We start from the raw sequence: 20540 nt of genomic DNA on the forward strand, positions 1-20540 counted from the left end.
TTGATTTGAGGTTCATAAAGGGACATTGCCACGATGATTTATTTTCAGCAAATTCGTGTTTTTATCAATGACTCTAGCAACAATTTTACCTTCGCCCCTGTCGGCCTCAAAATTGTCTCAGCATGGCTACTATAAGAACATACACTGAGGGACCAATGTTGGAATATCAAGAATTTTTAATTTTGGTCCTAGAATGTGGCCTATATAGGACCTACATTGGTAAATACAGAATCTATATCGTCTAAATAATAAATATAAAATACCGAGTGAATCTGACAATTACATATAGGGCCGATATCGGTTGTATCGGAAAATTCTATATAGGACCAATATTGAAAAATATTGGCCCTTTGAACCCTTATTGGACCAAGATTTATGAATACGTTATTTTGCTGCTAGGGGAGTTAAAGGATTGCAAATTCAAAATATATTATTCTAAATGCTGTAGATGAAATTTATTCTAGTTAATAAATAAACTTATGTGAAATCACATAAGGAAGTGAATTACGTAATAGAGCCGTATATTCGATAACATAATAGTTTCTTCCTGACGTATGTAAAAGCGGTTATAAAATGGTAAAATAACTCAAAAATTTTTTTATCTCCTTTTTCTCGAACTTTTACTGATGAACAGAGGTGACTCTGATGATAGAGCTTTTGGCTCCAAGTGAGATAACCCAAGTTTGAATCCCAGTAGGGGTTCGTTGATACGAACTCGGCTCGCACTGACCACAGTGCTGATATAAAATAGCGCTATGTTAGACGAATATGGGGTTAAATCCCCTTGCCTTTAAGCTAACTGAGAGAGGTTTTCGCGTTTTTCTTCTCCATGTAAGGCAAATGCGGATTAGTTTTATCAAAAAGTCTTCCAGGAAAGGAAGTTTGTTCCATTGTTTGATCCAGTAGCTCCCTAGTTTTCTGAGTTGGGTTCAAAATTACAAGGCTCCGTAGTAGTCGTATACTCAAAATTGGATCGGCTGTTAAACGCCGTTATAAAAACATTTTTATAGGTAAAATGGATATTGATCTAGATTTTCTAAACAAAACACTTTTTTTAAATGTAATTACTGCACATTGAAAAAAATCCCCCAAAAATTGGAGTTTAAAATGTAATTAATCAAAATCTTTAAAATCGATAAAAAACAGAAACTACATGAATTAAGTTTTCAATCGTATCAGAGAACATTTAAAGAATTATCCCGCCAGTGAGTTCTTATAGTTTCATTTAAAATTTACAAAATCTCAATTAATCTATCCGCCCATCAATGTAGCAAAAAGCTTTGCATTTGCCTCACCAAAATAAGTTTCAACTTAAGATATAAGAACAAAGAAAGTGTTTTTTTTTAAAATAAAAATGTCGCAAAAATGTTATCGATTTTATTTTCAGTTAAATACATCATTGAATATTTCAGATATTATGTTGTTTACGTAAGGAAGTCATAACTAGCTTATTAATTTTAAAAAACTTCTAAATTAAACAGATAATAGTTGCTCTATATCATCTCCAGCTTTAAACATCTGATAAATATCTGATTTGCAGCTTGTAATTCTGAACCCAACCCAGAAGAAAAGGGAACATAACAAACCGTAACACTAACTCGTATCGGCATAACACATTTAAAGAAAAGCAATGAAAACTACCCATGGTTAGCTCAACGGCGGCAACCCTTTATCTATTCACCACAGGAGGATTTTTAACAGTTAACGCTGGGAATCAAACCTGGTTCACCATATTAAGAGACATGCGGTTGACATTGTAATTACGGCTTGAGAAAAAAATCGAAAAAAGTACATGGAGAAAATAAATCTGCACTGTATGTTAATAACATTGTTGGTAAAAAAAAGGACGTTAAAAGAAAAAAAACATAATTTTGTCAAATAAAACCAAAATATATTGTGTTTAAACCACTCATTTGGTAATTTTTCCGTGCATATTCTTTCGTTCATATGGTTCAAATTACAAAACTGAAATCAAATTTAACCAAATAAATGGTTTTTAAGCCTTGCTCTAAGATATCACGATAAAATTACCAACTTTCGACACATTTTGAAAATTTTATCACATATTATAAAACCATATTTCAATTTGAACTTTATCAAGATCATTACCATAACTCTTCGGTAAAAATTATCGAGTGTTTTGGAGTTCTCATCAAGACAGAAACACCATAAATTTTATCACATTTTGGTACGTTAGATCATACTTTTTTTCTCAGTGTACAGTTCAAATCCATGACTCCATTCATGAAACAGTACAATAAAAGTTATAGTTATTATTTTAAACAACAAAAATTTGTTGTTATATGGAATACTTTTTTTACTACTTTTGAATTAACACTTCTCATTTCTCTATAATCAATTCACGCCTGATTTTATTTTATCCCAAATTAATGACTAGAAACTCTAAATTGAAGTATGAAAATAATTCTCGAGTCACAAAATTTATAGGAATTTAAAATCTTGATACAAATAATCTTTATACTAATTGTCATTAAAAAAATTTCAAAGATTTTATAAAAAAATAAGTGTTTAACAAAGCTGGTTCACCAAAAAATAAAGAAATTTGCAGATTTTTAAGAAGAATTTTATATTTATTAAGGTGAAAATCGAATAAAAGTTACAGATAAATCTTCAAATTAACGCGTCGTGTTTTTCTCCAATCAATTTAAGTGAAACATATATGAAAACACCTGCTAAGTTTTATTTAATTCCATATTAAAACCAAAAAAACGTTACTCTTTCATGATCATATATTTAAGTTTTTATTGAAGTTTTAAAGCGTATTTAATGATTTTTATTGAAAAAATCATTAACAAAGCTGATTAACGATAAAAATGAAATGTACAGATTTTTTTAAGGAGCAGTTTATATTTATCAAGGTGAACATTGAATCTGTGGGTTAGATAAATCTTCAAATTAACGCGTCGCATTTCCCCCTAATCAATTTATGTCAAACATATATGAATCCGCCCGTTTCAATTTCAATTAATGCCATATTAAAACGGGGAAAAAAACGTTACTATTTTAGTGATCATATATTTAAGCTTTCATTAAATTTTAAAATCTTATTTAATAATTTTTATAAAAAGAAATCATTAACAAAGCTGGCTAACAATATTAAAAGAAATTTGCAGATTTTTTTTTAAGGAGCAGTTTATATTTATCAAAATGAACATTGAATCAGAGTTTCAGATAAATCTTCAAATTAACGGGTCGGGTTTTTCTACAATCAATTTAAATCAAACATTCATGAAACAGCCAGATGGAGCTTCATTTAATACTATATTTAAAAAAAATATACATTATTTCTGTGTTCATATATTTAAGATTTTATTTAAGTTTAAAACTGATTAAGTAATTTTTTTTTTTAAAAAAAAGTCATTATCAGAGCTGACTATCAATAACAAAAGAAATTTGCAGATTTTTTTAAGGAGCAGCTTATATTTATCAAGGTGAACAATAAATAAGTTGCTTAGATAAATCTTCAAATTAACGCGTCGTATTTCCCCCCAATTAATTTAACTCAAACATATATGAATCCGCCCGCTTCAGTTTCATTTAATACCATATTAAAAAAAGAAAGAAAAAACGTTACTATTTCAGTGATCATATATTTTTTGTTGTGTTCTGTTTATTTCAAGATCAAGAGAACAATAAATAAAGTAATTCAAGGGCATAATGGGTGTGTGGTATGCACGTGTTACAGATTAACAGTTTAAGACAATGGGATATACAGCTGTTCGCCCTAACCTTAATCATATTCTTGAAACACGATAATTAAAGTTCATTATCGAATAAAGGTTTTAATTATCTTAGAAATGAATTTTATTAATTTAACGTCCTTGATTAGAATTTTTTTGTGTGACTCCGCTTGTTTTCTGGTGAAAATGATCAGATATATATTAATGATTTATTTTGCTTTTTATATTTTCTTAACACTAATTAAGAGGTCTGAAATGTAATTATGCATATTTTAAGAATATTTATATTACGTTACTTATTTGTTTGTTATAGTTTCTTTATCAATTTATTTTTATTTTAAAAATATTTATAATGTTTTAAAGCATCGTCGAGCTTTCAAAAAAATGTAAATTCGAAACTTGCCACTCAAGAACACAAAAAATCGAACATATAATGTAACAAAAATAGACGAGTTGAAAATCGTTTAATTGAAAAAACCAATTAATGTTCCGTGTTCTTATCGCCTGTTTTTTTATTGAAGTTTTAAATTAGAAAGTAAAAGAAATTACAAATATTAAACAAGCATTGTCCTTGTAATTTGAAGTAAACATTCTGTGATAAAATATTCAAAATCAACTCAAAAATTTGATATAAGTAGTTAGTATTGCAATTTATGTAGAATAGAATTAGTTTTGTAGAATAGAATTATTAATTCAGACATTCACACCAACTCAATAGCAATATACATAAATACATATATATGTATATATAATTAAAAATCCTTAATTTTGCATCCTCAGNGAAATCTATATATATATATATATATAAAGTTACTTCCATATGTTTATGTTTATGTTTGCACTTCTTTGATTATCTTTATAAAATCAAAATAAAAAAAAGAATTATAGGCAGATGATTTTTAATAATAGAAAACTGTATGTCGTTCCTGAAACTTAAGAATCAGAGCAAACAAGATCTCAACAATTTAGAAGAGAATTCATATTCTGGAATCGGATTAAAACACATTGGCGTGATTGAATGATTTCAATACTAGTAAACAGTAAATCAAAAATTTTGTTTTGATGAATTAATTATGCAATAAAAGTTAAATATTATAAAAAGTTTCAATTCGAAAATATTGAGAAAATCTAAAAGGCTCAAGCAAAAGATATTGCCAAAAAAAAGGAGAGAAAAAATTTAAGTTGAATTTAAAAAAGAAATATAGTTAGAATAATTAGATTTTAATAAGAAATTTAAATCGAAAAACAAGTGAAATTTAAATCAAAGTTTTCATACATTTTGAAAAGTGCATGATATAAAACTATTTTTCAGTGTATTTATAAAAATTCAATAAAAGTTAACAAAAAAATTCGAAAATAATTTCAAAAAAAAGAAAAATGTTTAAAACAAATCTTCAGATTTGTAGCAGGCAATTACACATCAATAAGACAACCATAGCAAGCATGGGATTTGATGATTTCTCACTTTTTTTAACATTGTTTTTTCTACTTCTATTAAAAAACCTTTTGATTTTAAACGTGATTTGAAACCTTAATACTCAGCTGAGTAAAACTTTTCAAACTGTAGGAAACAAATACAGTTTAATAACAATATAAGAATAAATAAATATACCGAGAAAAAAATCGATATTCTTTATCACTTATACTTATAGAAAATTATTAAAGAATCTGATAAAGTTTAAATAACTTACCTAAATCAGGAGATTTAACTTTAAATATCCTTTGCAGCTCATCTGGTGACATTTGATAATGAAGCTGAAATGAAAAAAAGAAAATATTTAATTATTGTATAAAAATAGATTCTAAAATAAGTAATCAATAGTAAAACGCAAATAATTCAACGTTATTCCTAACTGTAAAAAATTCCATTTTAAATTACGGTAAAAAGCACAGATACTCAGAATGCGAATACTTTTTTCCTTACAGTACAGGTACTCAGGGTGCCAGTACTTATTACCGTAACATTTTACAGAACAAAAATCTTATATTCCGTAATTTTTACACAGTAATATTTATTGTAAAATCTTTGAACCACGGTAACTAAATAAATATTAGTACTTAGAAATTACCGTATGAAATGGATTACACGCGTGCTGAACTCAGGATACCAGCACTTTTTATCGTAATTTAATCTGGAATTTTTTAAAGCGTATGAGAGAGTTATAATAAAAGTTTATATGTTTAAATATATCCCAACTTCATGCTAGAAAAAAACTGGTTCAAATTTTTATTTCCTATGAGCTGCACAATCAGTCTTCCCGATGAGCAGACCTAGTGCGTTCTCCAGAAGTAGTATCCACTCTTTCAGGACCACCACAATGGGTGAGATACCGTTGGCTATATTGATTTAGACGTCTAGTTTCTGCCACACTAGATGGCAGCACCGAGACTCTATTTGGATGTTAAAGTGCACTAGGAAGTTAATTTTGCCCGAAATGCCAAGAGCCAATAAGGCACTCCAGGAATCTTTTACATGCCGCATAATCATACGACATGGCCGCTGAGGATTTTCTGCATCCCGAAAATCAGGTGTCAGGGCCGGGGATAGAACCCGCAGACTTGGGCTCAGAAGGCTGACGACAAGCCAACTGCTCCACCCAGCCACTGGTTCAAATTTAAACGGTAAATATCGGTACTTTGAATTTTTAATACTGTAAATACTTTCTGCAATTTTTAATAAGATGTTAAAATTGCCTAAATATCCGTTTATTTTGAAACATATAGTATCATTAAGTCAAATTTATAAGAGCATACTCTACATGGAGAAAAACTTCATTCAGCACGCCATGTATCATCATTTATAGCAGTATAATGCAGATTTAGAGACATCGGCTTAAAGCTTTTAAAGGAAAATCACGATTTTGATATTTTGAACGTTAATATTGTATTAATTTACAGCAACTATAATAAGATACTAATTTTGAACACAATCTAGATGCTAGTTTAAATATAGCGTTCAATTTGAGAAGAAGTTACTGAAATAAGATTCAATCTGACGTCTCATGATGGTTTTCATGATATAGTGGTTCAAGGTGCATAGAGATTTTTTATCTTCATAATTATAACCGGTTTTAAAAAAATTTCACTCTTTTAAGAATAAAATAACGAAGAAAATAATGCATTAATGTGATTTAAATACATTTTGTAAGCTTGCATTTAAATTTATGATTTATTAAAGAAGATGTGAAATTTTACTATTATTTCTCAAAAAGTAGAACATGGCGTCTAGACATTTCTGATTTAATCTCTTTTCAAATGGTTATAGGACTACATAGATTAATGAATCCTAAAAATCTCCATCTTCTATTTTTGCTTAATCATAACAAGTAATCATTACTTGCAAACTGATACTTAATTTTTAGAAAAAATAACATAGCAAACATTTTGTTTGAATAAAGTAGTAATTTACGATGTTTTTTCAATTTCTGCTATTAGTTCACATTCTCTCCCTACATATATTTATATATCTTTTACAAATTTTCAATCGTTAATAAAATACTTTTTATTCATCCACCCAAGATCAAATGCATTTTTTAAACTTGTAGTGAATGATACAGTTTTTTCAAATATTAATTCATTAATTAAATTTAATTCCAAATGGAAAATTGGAAGGAAAATCCGCTTTCTACTTGTCACTTAATACAGGGTTATTCATAATTCTCTCTGTTTACTACAACCTTATGTTTACTACAACTGGCTTCAGTGGTAAATGTTATTGCCATCTACCGGCAACTGCTTAAATTAAAACTTGAATTCTTTCGGAATAATTTCAGTTGTTCTTTTTTGCCATATTCGTCTTCGTTTTTTTACTATAACGCTTCGAAACCCCGGAGGGAATTGTGAATAACCCTGTATTCTGATTCTGTCATATGTTTATTCATATTTATACTAATTGTAATTATTCAATTTAAAGTAGCTAAAATAAAATTTCAATTTCAACAAAATAAAAATTTTTTTGTTGACCTAAATAGGAATTGACTTTAATTTTTTTCATATATTACTTGTTATTTGCTACTTTGTATTCTCTAAATTAAGAGCAAAAATTATTTCATCATACCGTTTTTTGAATATATATTTGCTTCTAGATTTTATATTAACTTGAATTAAATGTTTAAATATTTAAGACCCATATTTTATTCATAAATAAAGAATGAATAGAAATGTATCGACACAATATTTCAAAATTTATTGAACACGGAGAAAAATAGTTGGGAAAATTATCATGTTTCTGGCTCAATGGGAACATCAAAAATCTTGGTAATTTTTACCAAAAGCGCTTTGATTATTATTGGGTCAAATTAACAATAAAATATGGTTTTATAATAAGTTTTAAAACTTAGTAATTGTGGTAATATTTGGACATTTTATCATGATATCCTGGAGTATGGCATAAAATCCACTTATTCGGTTAAATTTACGTTTCAGTTTGGTATTTACTATATGTGTGGTAAAAAGAACTATAATTTTGAAAACCAGAATTTCGGTAAACTGTTGCCATATATAAACGGAAAAATTAACAAATGAATGATTTAAATACAATATTATTTTTGTTTTATAACCAGGATTTTGTATTTTTATATCAGAAAATTTCATTACCATACTGCAGTTTTTCCAGAATTTTTTTCTCCGAGTGCAAAGGCTTAAGTTTTGTTTCTAAAAAAACGTTCTTAAGAAGATGTTTCTTAAAAAGATATCTTTTCTCTATTTTATACTTATCTCTCTCTTATCTTTTTTTTTTTTTTGATCTTCTCAGGCATGATTCTTGTTATGTAAGCAGAATTTATAGCGTAGTATTTTTGAGTATCAATTACTCCGCAATAATAAGCCTAATAATAAGCTATCACACAATCACTGTAATTAGTAAATGCAAACTACGTACAAGTTAAAACTATAGTTAATAAATAAATTGTAGAACAAATAATTTGATATTCATAATCTCCATGGATTGGAGGCATTAAATCTAATAGTAAGAAATTTAATAATAAGTCACGTGATTACATTAATTTGTAAATGCGAACTATATATAATTTAAAACTATCTGTTAAGAAATAATTTGGTGTTCGTAAGCTTCACTGATTGGAAACATTTCTCATAATAAGTTATCACATGATTACAGTAATTTGCAAATGCAAATTACATACAATTTAAAACTACCGATTAAGAAATAATAGAAGAGATAATTTGTTTTTCATAAGCTTCACGGATTGGAGACAGTTATAAATGAAAAGATAACCCAAAAAAATATGAATAATTACAAGAACGACCCAGTGTTAACTCAAATGTCACTTCCTTGTGATATGAAGCATTAAAACAGTTTAAAATGTTCATAAAAAGTTTTGTTTCGTCTCTAAGACATAAAAAAAGTTATCTTTCATATTATCCTTAAAATCCTTTCATTTACTTTGCATAAGCGTTTAAACTTCTAAATTAACGCTAAATGTTCTCAAGATAACATCACATAAGTATTTCTTGAAGCAAATATAGGTGATTAAATATTTCTGGAACAAAAATAAGATGTTTTGTGGGAGGTGGTATTTTTCTTCAAATTTAAGTTATGAGGAAATTTAATATTCTTCCAACATTTGTTTAATTCATTAATGCTCAATATACTTTTAAAGCACAGATCGGAAAATCAAAATAAGCTGGACATACTTGACGTAAGTTCGGATACTTTTGCAACGTAAATTACTTTTAGGCAAGTTTCATTTTTAAATTTAATAAAGTAGCAAACATCAAACGCTCGGTATAAAACGCAACCAGTATTAAATAAATTATTACTTAAATTATTTAAATTTTAAAAGTATTTTGTAATGTTTAGAAGAAAAGTATAAAATTTTTTCAACTACTTTTTAGTTTGTTCTCAGTAAATTATTTTATGAAGTATTTAAATATTTCGAACCTATATTTTTGTTTCCTTATAAAATTAATTTTTACGTAAATTTAGATTTTTAAATTTTTTGATTACTATTTCTACTGTGTTTCTAGCTTTTAAAAATTTTTCGATTTCAAAAGTTATGGAAAACAAATTTTCTAAATCGAAATTTTTTCAGCAGAATTTTCTTGATTATATGCAAATTATTAATTTAGTTATGTTAGAAGTAATAATCAATAAAAAACAAATTGAAATGCCGAAAAATATATGATTTCAAATTTTCTCAAAAGCTTGAAAATATTACTGCTTTCTTTTTTTTTTTAAATATTAATTTTCAAGAGTAATTTCTTTTTTATTTGGATGCTCATGAGAAACCAGACAGTTATTTCTTTTTTTCGCTTTACTTAAAAGTTTTTTCTTCATATTTTAACCTAGTACTACATCCGTACTGCATACTATCTTGTTATAAAACAATATAAAATATAGATAATTATTACATATAAAACATAAATCAGAAAGCCCTTCATCTTCTTTACTTTATTCGAAACCTTATCTAATTTCGTGCTACATCCGTAATACATGATAGCTTGTTACAAAACATTGTGCACAAAACTTTAATAATTGCGTATAAAACATAAACCAGAAAGCCCTTCCCTTATTTGATTCTACTTAAGGTTTTTCCATATTATCTTAATTTAGTGCTACATCCATACTACTTACTAGCATTTCACAAATGCATGCAAAGACGTTAATAATCAATGCATTAAGAATATTTTCTTTTTCTTAAAGTTTTCCTTTCATATCTTATTTTAGTGCTGACATCTATAGTATATGCTAGCTTGTTACAAATCGTTGCATGCAAAAACGCCAATAATCATTACCGATAAAATACAAATCAAACAGACCTTCCATTATTTTGTTTTTTCTTTAAGTTTTCCTTTTATATCTTAATTTAATGCCACATACATAGTACATCATACCTGCCAACTTTTAATCCCTTCCATTATTATTTTTCCCAGTGGTATTAAAATGGAATTAAAACTTCAATTTTAAGCAAGCAAATACGTTGCATTTGAAAAAACTTAAGTTGACAACCATGATAGTAACGCATATTAATATATGTGCTTCATTTTTGTAAGAATAGTGGTGCTCAAAATCATTCAAAAATTAAGTTTATAAAAGAAAAAAATAGTATATATTTACTACCACTTTAAATATGAAAATAAAATCTTCCGGAAAATCCGGAAGAGTTGGCAGGTATGGTACATACTAGTTTGTTACAAATCATTGCATGCAAAAACGTCAATAATCATTACTGATAAAATATTATCCAAATAACCCTTCCACTACTTTGCTTTTATACTCAAATTTTTTTCTTTCATATCGCTATTTAATGCTACATTCATAATACATACTAGCTTGTAATAAATCATTCCATATTAAGCGTAAATAATCATTACATATAAAACATAAACCAGACTGCTCTTTCCCGATTTTCCTTTTTCTTAAAGCTTTTTGGTTTATATCTTAATTTAGCGCTACGTCCATAATACACATTAGCTTGTTACAAATCGTTGTGTGCAAAAACATCAAAAATCATTACCTATAAAATGCAAACCAAACAGCCCTTCCCCTGTTTTTCTTTTCATTGAGTTTTTCATCAATATCTTAACTTAATACTACATCCATATTACATGCCAGCTTGCTACAAATCGTTGCATACAAAAACGTCAATCAACATTACCTATAAAATGTAAACCAAACAGCCCTTCCTCCATTTTCATTTTTCTAAAAATTTTCCTTCGTATCTTATTTTATTGCTACATCCTTATTACATACTATCTTGTAATAAATCATTCCATATAAAGGGTTGAAAAACGTTGCATATAGAGCATAAACTAGAAAGCCCTTTCCCTATTTTGTTTCACTTAAAGTTTTTCCTATTTTAATTTAGTGCTACATCCATACTACATACTAGCTTGTAGTAAAACATTCCACGTAAAACGTAAATAATCATTGCATGTAAAGCATAAAACAAGCAGTTTTTCCCAAAATTTACTTTACTTAAAACTTTCCCTTCATACCTTTATGGAGTGCTATAATCATACTACACACTAGTTTACAAACTAAGGCAAACAACGTTAAAGAGCACAAAAATATTTATAAAATACAGACAGCTGTATGAGCTGTAAAGAAATGAGAGAAAACAGGGTAAATATTTTTTACCCTGTTTTCTCTCATTTCTTTCTGTTGCTCTGATGAAGGTTGCCCTTTGAGCATCCGAAACAGCTGTCTGTATTTTATAAATATTTTTGTGCTCGTTAACGTTGTTTGCCTTAGTTTGTATTTTAGCACAAAGGTCGCCCACTTGTGTATTTACACACTAGCTTATTATTAGTCATTGGATATAAAACGTTAACATTCATCGCATGTAAAAAAATAAACCAGGAATCCCTTCCTCCTTTTTGGTTTACTTAAAGCGCTTTCCCTTCATATCTTAATTAAGTTCTTGAATACTTTTGCATACTAACTTATAATAAATCATTGAAAATAAAACATAAGCATTTTACAATTGTTTCCTTCCGCAAAGCATGGCTAATCTACGCCCATTTTTCGATTAAATCAATCTGAAATGAGAAACGGTTGATCTGATTACCCGTATGTATATTTATCTAAATTGTTTATAGTAGCAAATGACTTCGCGCCCTCCGTAATATTCACATAGAATCTAATAAATACCACCCATGTTTTCCTTTGTTACACATGAAGAATAGGGTGCAGTGTCACGAAGTGGAACACATTAAATCGAAAGTAAAGTGAACAATTGGTTCCACGCAACATCTTTGGGTGGAGAGATCATTTTTTAAATCTGTTAGCACCCTAGTAACAATAGGCTATGAAGATTCATTTAAAGTATGTTTTCTAGCAAAGTGGTTTAAGTTTTTTTTTTTTTCGTTTTGTTAAATTTACTTAATGGGGCATTTGGATTCGAACAAATAAAGATTGTAACATTTACACAGCTCACCCATTTCCTGCTCCAGAGTTTTCATTGTTACTTTTTATAAAAAATGAAAACAGTCTTGTGTTTTTGTAGGATCAATAAAAGAAATACTCATCTAAATACCCATTTCATTATTCCGTATTTTTTCGTTTTTAAATAACAAATTAAAATGCAAACAATCTTAAAGTGAAAAGTAATCCTTAAAAATTGATTTTTGATTCATATCACTTCTTCAATCGCCATTTTCTCTCAATGCAAATCTTGGTAGTTCAGTGAGCGTATGCTCCGGTATTGTCAGTTATGAATTCAAATAATTACTAAGAATGCCTATGAGTATAGTTTAACACTCTAAGAAAAATAGATTTAATGTTGAATAATAATATCCGTCACTTGAACTATAAAAACGTGCAAACTTGGTGCAATCTCAATAATGGGATACATTGAACCATGGTGATGTTCAAGTTGAACCACTGCATTGCTTAATCAACTTTGCACCATATTCCGATTCCTGAACTTTAACTAAATAACCAATTAATTAATTTGCAATCCTATCAATAAATGCAAGAAATTTTAATAATATTTTCGGTTCAAAATTTCTAACAATGCGACGAACAATCAATTGAATCCTGCAGCTATCAATCAAATCATAGCTGTAGATTATAAAATCATTTATATTGATTGCATATTTCGCTTTAAAAGAATTAATTAATAAACTAAACTTTTTCTGATTTCTTTTAAAACTGTCATTAATTTGTTTTATAAAGCTTGTTATATTTATTAACCTTAATAATACTTTGATAAGGAATAGCAAACGCAATGCATGCTATGCTACATTTGCTCTCCAAAATTAGGGTGCAGTCTGTTTTCTCAGTCCAATTTGAAAACAAAAGAATATAGAAGCAAGAAGATAGGGGGAAATATGCACTAAGCAGTTCTTTATTAATTGACACATAGAAATTTTTGTAAACTCAAACACAACCATAATTTGTTTTTAATAGGAAAGCAAACTTGACAGTTAAGTTTTTTCTCGGAGAAAAAAGTCCACCGCTGTTTTATGTTGAAGATTGTCTTTGAAAGTAGTACTGTGGAGTCGGTAATTAACATGTTCCAGCCCTAACTGCGCTGCATAAGTGCCATCGACTTTCCAGGCTATTAATCAAGCTGCCAGGGGTTGAGAAATAAAAGATGAAGACCTAATATCGAGTAAACCTTGTTTTAACTTATGTAACACCATGGAGGAGGACTCAAAGCAGTAAATTTGCCTGCCAAAATAGCTCTAAACATTTTCTAAACCCTCAAGTAAATATCTCCACATTCCATAAATTCCTTGGCATGATGAGGTCGATATAGTTAATCAATATAGTGTTCACAAATTAAATCAGAATCAATTAAATTCCTTAAAAGAAGAAGACGGGGTTCCAAGAAGACTTATTCATACTCGAACCAAAATGCCTTTTTTAAAGACGTGGAAGGTTTTGGAGCCATCAAACATAATTTCATCTGAAGCCATCAAATATTCACTTTAATATTTGCCAATTTCTTGGACTGGCAGGCAGATATCATGTCCCTCTGTCAATACTTTGGTATGGAATGACCACCCTCAACCTTTCTAGAAGTGAACCATTATGAAATAGAAACTTTAAAAGGCATCATGTTGGATAGTCGTAAAATCCACTATGTCTTAGAAAGGGACTCTGTTACTTGTACGAGTATAGAGATGTGTTCTTGGAGCCTTTTATTTGCTTTTTAAAGAATTCAATGAGTAATGATTTCATGCAGAGGGACTGCAGCGCGAAGTAAACATTAATCTATCGAGGATTCTCTGAAATGTGTAAATATTCACCGGTGGATCAGTAAGCCAGATTTCTGGATCTGAATCAGATACAGAATGTCTGGGAGTACCTAAACAAACTTGTTGTTCCTATGAGTCCACCTCTACGATCATTACATGAAGTGGGACATGTAGTTGACAGCCTTGAAAGCCAATGAAACCAATGTATAACAGCTAGGGTTATACACATTCCTTATAAAAATCATCCAGTTTTATATTGCTTCTGAAACAATATTCAACATGCAACTGTGGTATAATGTTTTCTTCGAGAAGGAACTTTTCAGCCAATAGTTTTTTTTCTCTTGTAAAGCTTGTTGTGCTTGAACTTCTGTTTGAAGCAATTTAATTTGGTGGTTCTTTAATCTTCTAATTTTCTTTAAATTCTTGTCACTGTTTAAGTTAATTTTATAACAAGACGCGGAAAAAAACAGTGTTCAGTTGAAATAATCCCAAGTTTTATTAAATAATGAGGTTTACTTCTCCTAAAATATTCCAATGCTTTACTTCACGAATTTTAATTAAGGTAATTAACGCTCCATAATTTGACGTACTTCAAAATATTTCAATCAGTCCTTAAATTTATTGATAAAAAGTACAGAATAATTATTAAGTTATTTTTTGGAAAAAACTATTTTAGCGCAAACAAGCTATATCATTATATGCATAGAAAAACATAGTTTTACTTTGCTTCGAAAATTATGCTTCCATGGCTGTTAAAACAGTATTTCCATACTTCACCGTAGCAATATTAATACTATAGCAATATTAAATCGCAGTTTATTTTTAACAATAAGTTATTAATGGTTACTATTTTTTTAAACAAAGCTATTTTCTTTTTCAATCCAACAAAACTAAAATTTAATTGTTACAAAAATAATAACGAAAACTTAATTTGCTTCAATAATTTTCATTTTGATAGAGGTTCCAATTAAGGTAGTTTTATTAAAGCGTTTTAAATATCAACTGCCATAATAAAGTGGTTAAAAAAGATTTTAAATTCATTTTCTTAACTATGTTGCTATTCACTGAAAAGCGATAGACATTTTGAACCACGTTCACTTGCAATTGGCTTTGATGAACATTGTCTGCAATGAACAGAATTAATGTTATGCGTATCCCAGAAAGATTAATTTAATCTCTCTATGTGCCCAGATAAGTTACATCAATATGCCCTGAGGGTTAAGCTATGCATGGACCTTTTCTTGCAGTTGCTTTTTACTCAAAGTTAATTAAAAACCAAATTATTTTTTGCATTTTGCACGATTTGTTTTATTGAAAGACAGTTAAAAAACGAATTGCTGTCTTCTGTATTTCATGCGGTTTTTGGTGGGACTATTAAGAACCAATCCTATCCACTGTGACACCACCTTTCCGAGAATTTAAACAAAAAGTGTAATTGAAAAATTAAAATAATATCGCTCTATAAAACACAAAAAGGGTGGCAAGAATATTAGTCAGTATCTTCACTAAGTAATACATTCTAATATAAATTAGTACATCAACCTCTATTTTGACACATGTATTACATTAAATGTTATTTGAAAAAAATCGTTCATGATACTGTAATTAAGCTATCTATTGATTTAAAAATATTAATATCATAATTATTAAATAAGTTTAATATGCATGAACCTAATTTTAAAAGTAATGCATTTAAGAAAATCATCGGATGAAAATAATTTAATTTAAACAGAGAGATTGAATTATGGCCATATATGGTTGATTCGGCAGTGACTCGATTGATTCGACAGGTTGATTTTAGGTACAGTGTTCATAAAACACCTTTATACGGTTATTTCTCCAGGAGTTGGCACTTGGCTCCACCTCGTAGGACGAAGAGTTCTTTTCAGCGAGGGAGTAAGATGAGAAACATCTCCACGCTTGAAATTGAGACAAGCATTAATGAGCGCCAAACGCGAACAGTGAATTCTTTTTCAGTCACTTACTTTGCTTCATCATCTGCTATTATACCTTTCGCTACTCTAGCTAAATAAAGCAAATATATAGCTATACAAGCTATATTGCAGCAAAGTGTCTCAAACGGGACAAACTGTTCACTCAAAAGGGAGAAATATTATCAAATTTATGAAATACTTTATAATAAAAAAATGCACATAAAGATTGTGAAATAAATATTTTTGTCATACAATTGCCAAATGGCAACCTTGCTCAGGATTGTTCACGCTCTATCCCCAAAAATAGCAAAATTATGTCGGCGGATACCACGTGATAAAGGTGGAGCCAAGTGCCAACTCCTGGTGAAAGAACAATAGTTGATCTAACCATCGAAAGTTTTTGTTTGCCTCCTTCTCCAAACGGCGCCAATTTAAGTTAGTTTCACGGGAAAAGTTTTAAACAATAATGGAATTTATAATACGGGTTTAGATTCGAAATAACAAGACTACGGAGAAATAATCTGGTAGCCACTCATTCGATTTGTTTTGGATGATAAATGTCAGATTTACAATTTAAATCATAAATAAAAAAATAAAAAACACGAGAATACAGAAACCTCAACATGCACTATTGTCGCAAGCAAAAATATGCAAACATTTCCTCTGGAATTTCAAGTATCATTTCATAAGAGTAATTCCAGCAGACAGCATATAATGGATAAAGTTGGGTAACATCTCTATCCTATATTGTAATTGAATTCTAAGTGTTTATGGCTCGATAATGATAAGAGTTAACCCAGGTTTAAATTCCAGTGATAGCTGATTGATTCGTATCCGGCTCTAACCTACCACAATGTTTGAGAAAAATATCCCCAGTGGTAGATAGGACATGTGTTCACAGAACTTACTTATGGTCGATCTAAGCAGGGACATTAAAAGCTTTCATCAAGATTTTAATGTGATTTAGTTTTAAATGAAATATTCTCCACCAATATTCTAATCCACCATGTTCCAATGCGTGATCTGAGAGTTATCTTGACTTCTGATTTGGATTCAAAATTGCGTGTCTACGGAGTAAAATTTATAGTCGCACATTCAATTAGAATCGGATGTACACTAAAATTATAAATCGGAATCTTCCAAGGAAGCTTTAGATGAAAACCTTTACTTGCACCACTGTCGCTTTAAAGACAATGTAGACATTTCGTCTGGAATTCCAAATATCATTCCATAAGAGTAATCCCAGCAGACACCCTATAGTGGATAAAGTAGGGTGACCTTTGATCTCTATCCTCGTGACTGAATCCGAATCTTTTTAAGAAGACAATAGCGGAATGTTCCGTTACGCCCGAGTTGGATTCAACTTTCTTCAGGCGACGCCCCGTGAGAAAAGAAAGTGATACTTCGATTGAATTTCGAAGTGATATAAAATTAGGTCTAACTTGTGATTTATTCATATTGTTAGACAGAAGATAAAAAAAAATAGTTTGTTCGGGAGTTGAAGGTTGAGTATTTATTGTATTCCAAATTATTGCAAAATAAGAAATCAAAATTTCAAAAGGAAAGTAGGAGTAAATAAATGAAGTGTTTATTATATTCCTCCAATGAAGCATAGTTTATCAATTGTTTCCACCACACTTACATTGTTTTCGTAAAGTCTGTTTTTTTTCTTACTTGTATGAAACATTAACTTCAGATTGTGACTATTTTTTTTAAGCCTTTCAGACTGAGAACTTTATTAATGATTTTTAAAACTGCAAGGTTCTTAAAATCCATTCAGTACAAATTTTAGATAAATTAATATTAAGAAACCTAAATTCATTATTTAAAATGTTTTACTAATACCGATTTTTGTAATATTAAAAATAAAAAAATCTCATCAGAATTGTTTACAAGAAAATTTAACTAGTTAGCAAGAAAAAATCATATTTAAAATAAAAATGATTTTAGTCATTTTGGTGCAATTTGTTGGGTTTTTTTTTCGTGTAAGCGTTTTGATAGTGGGTCGGAGTACTGGATGAGCGCGGTTGTTTGTTAACTGAAGGTTTCCGTTCCGTATTCCGAAAAGGTTAGGTGAAGTACCGGGAGAATGGCATACCTGCCAACTTTTACGCATTTGGTGTAAAATTTTATTTTTATATTTAAAGTGGTAGTAAATATATACTATTTTTTTCTTTTATAAAGTTATTTTTTAATGATTTACATCACCACTATTCTTAAAAAAATTAAGCATATACCTTCATATGAGTTACTATCACGGTTGTCTGCTAAAGCCTTTTAAAATATAACGTATTATTTTGCTTGCAATTGAAATTTTAATTCTATTTTACTACCACTGGGAAAAAACAAAATGGAACGGATCAAAAGTTGGCAGGTATGGAATGGAAAGCCAGTGCTTGATTTATAATGGTCAAACTTGTATTAATAGCTACTGAGGATGGTCCGATCTCGAATACTTGAATAGGGGAATGGATGTGATTACCTAACCATGGAATTATAGGAACGGAGGTATCTCTGAAGAAATTTAAATTCTGGCCTAATGAATTTTTAAAAATTAATACCGGTTATGTTTGTATGTTTTGTATGTGCTCAGTATTGTAGAAACCAACAAATGTTCTTTGTTTCGCTTTATAGACTTTGTTTTATTTAAGCCAAACGGCCGAGCTTAAATTGGCTTTGCGGGTATTTGTTTGAAATTGTGCTAAGCCTTCTGAAATTTATTAGCTATTTTTAAAATGCAGGTGCTAAGTCATAATCTACCCAACAATTTATGTAAGCTCTATAGATTTGATACAACTCAGACGGTAATTTCTAATAGTAGCTAACTGCAGACGTTAAACATGGCTCGTCTTAAAATAGTTTTACGCAATCTCCAAAAATAATAAATACATATTTTAAAATTCATGCCAATATAGAAAAAAAACATAAATATGCATAAGATTAGATATGATAATTTAAGAGAGAACAAAACTAAAAACGCCATAAAAATCTAATCGTCCTTTGTAAAAATCAATCACTGATAAAGTTGGGTTTAAATGCAGCAAAACCAGTTTAATTGATCCTAAAGCTAAAATTTTTTTATAGTAGTCGTTGATCTAACTGCCACTTAGTTTCTTCTATACAATCAAACTAGTACCGTAACGTGGGGTTACTTTGAAGAATTTACGATTTCTGGAGTTAAATATGACTTTGAACGATATCAAAAATAAAAATAATTGTTAAAGAAATTTTTGTTAGTCTCAGGGGAAAAAAATTATTGATTTTTTAATGACCAATTAAATATTTTAATTATAATATACACGCTCAATATTTTTGAATCGTGACCAGGAGGTTACAACCATATTATAAAAGAGGAAACTAACATATTATAAGAGGGAAACTAGCATAAGCCCTTTTTACATTTTGATATTAAATAAAGACGATTAATATGTTTATTTTATTATTATTCATCAATAAATAAATTAAATAAATGAAGTTGGTAGAAGTAGTATTTTTCAACGAGTTCAACTATAGGCCTTTAAAGTCAGAAATTGCTTGTTGCTTTTACTTTTATAACATAACTTGTGTGCTAAACAATATTTTCTTGCATTTTAACGCGAGCAGTAAAGACTCAGTTGTTAAGTTACTGAATTGTCATTGTGTAGGACTGGGGTTCGATCTTCTGTGGTGGCTTGAATCCCATTCGGCTTCAAGTCGATGGGTGCCAGTTTGTGAAGAAAGTAAAGGCGGCCGGCGAATAATACGGACTATGTGATCCACATTATGCCACTGGTTTCGAATTTCTGGAGTCTGAAATTCCATGAGCCTTTGGCTCAGGAGAAAGAGCATTCACCTCTCAATTAGATGACCAAGGTTTGAATCCCAGGTGTGATTCCTTGATGCAAATTCTGTTCCCGGCTTGCACCGGCCGTAGTGCTGACGTAAAATATCCTCAGTGGTATGCGAATCATGGGTTAGAATCCCCTTGTCTTCGGGCTAACCGTTGAATGTTTACGGGGGGTTTTCCTCTCCATTGTTGTGCTGTTGACGAATGCCTGTTTAGTCAGGAGGGGGGTGCGATTGTTCTTGCTTTCTTGTGGCGCCATCTATGGCCAAGAATTAATTAACCATCTCCATTAAATTAAACATAAACAAAGATTACACTGCAAAAATAAAAAGTAAAGAATTCATTTGGTTCATACCAATTTCAGAGAATTATTCACGCACTTAGAGGTACAAAACACTTTCCGAAACCTTTCAC

The 20540-nt window shown here is 29.6% G+C and overlaps 1 protein-coding gene across 2 annotated transcripts in view; it reads right to left on the bottom strand.

The window, feature by feature from the left end:
* LOC107454008 (A disintegrin and metalloproteinase with thrombospondin motifs like) overlaps positions 1–20540 on the bottom strand; it is a 217237-nt gene that overhangs the window by 75336 nt on the left and 121361 nt on the right. For both annotated transcript variants that reach the window (XM_043046467.2, XM_043046466.2), the window contains exon 3: positions 5393–5456. In XM_043046467.2, the coding sequence (XP_042902401.1) occupies positions 5393–5456 (64 nt within the window). The remainder of the gene's footprint in view (positions 1–5392; positions 5457–20540) is intronic.

The sequence above is a fragment of the Parasteatoda tepidariorum genome, chromosome 5, assembly GCF_043381705.1.
Source record: "Parasteatoda tepidariorum isolate YZ-2023 chromosome 5, CAS_Ptep_4.0, whole genome shotgun sequence".
NCBI classification, from domain to species: Eukaryota; Metazoa; Arthropoda; class Arachnida; order Araneae; family Theridiidae; genus Parasteatoda; species Parasteatoda tepidariorum.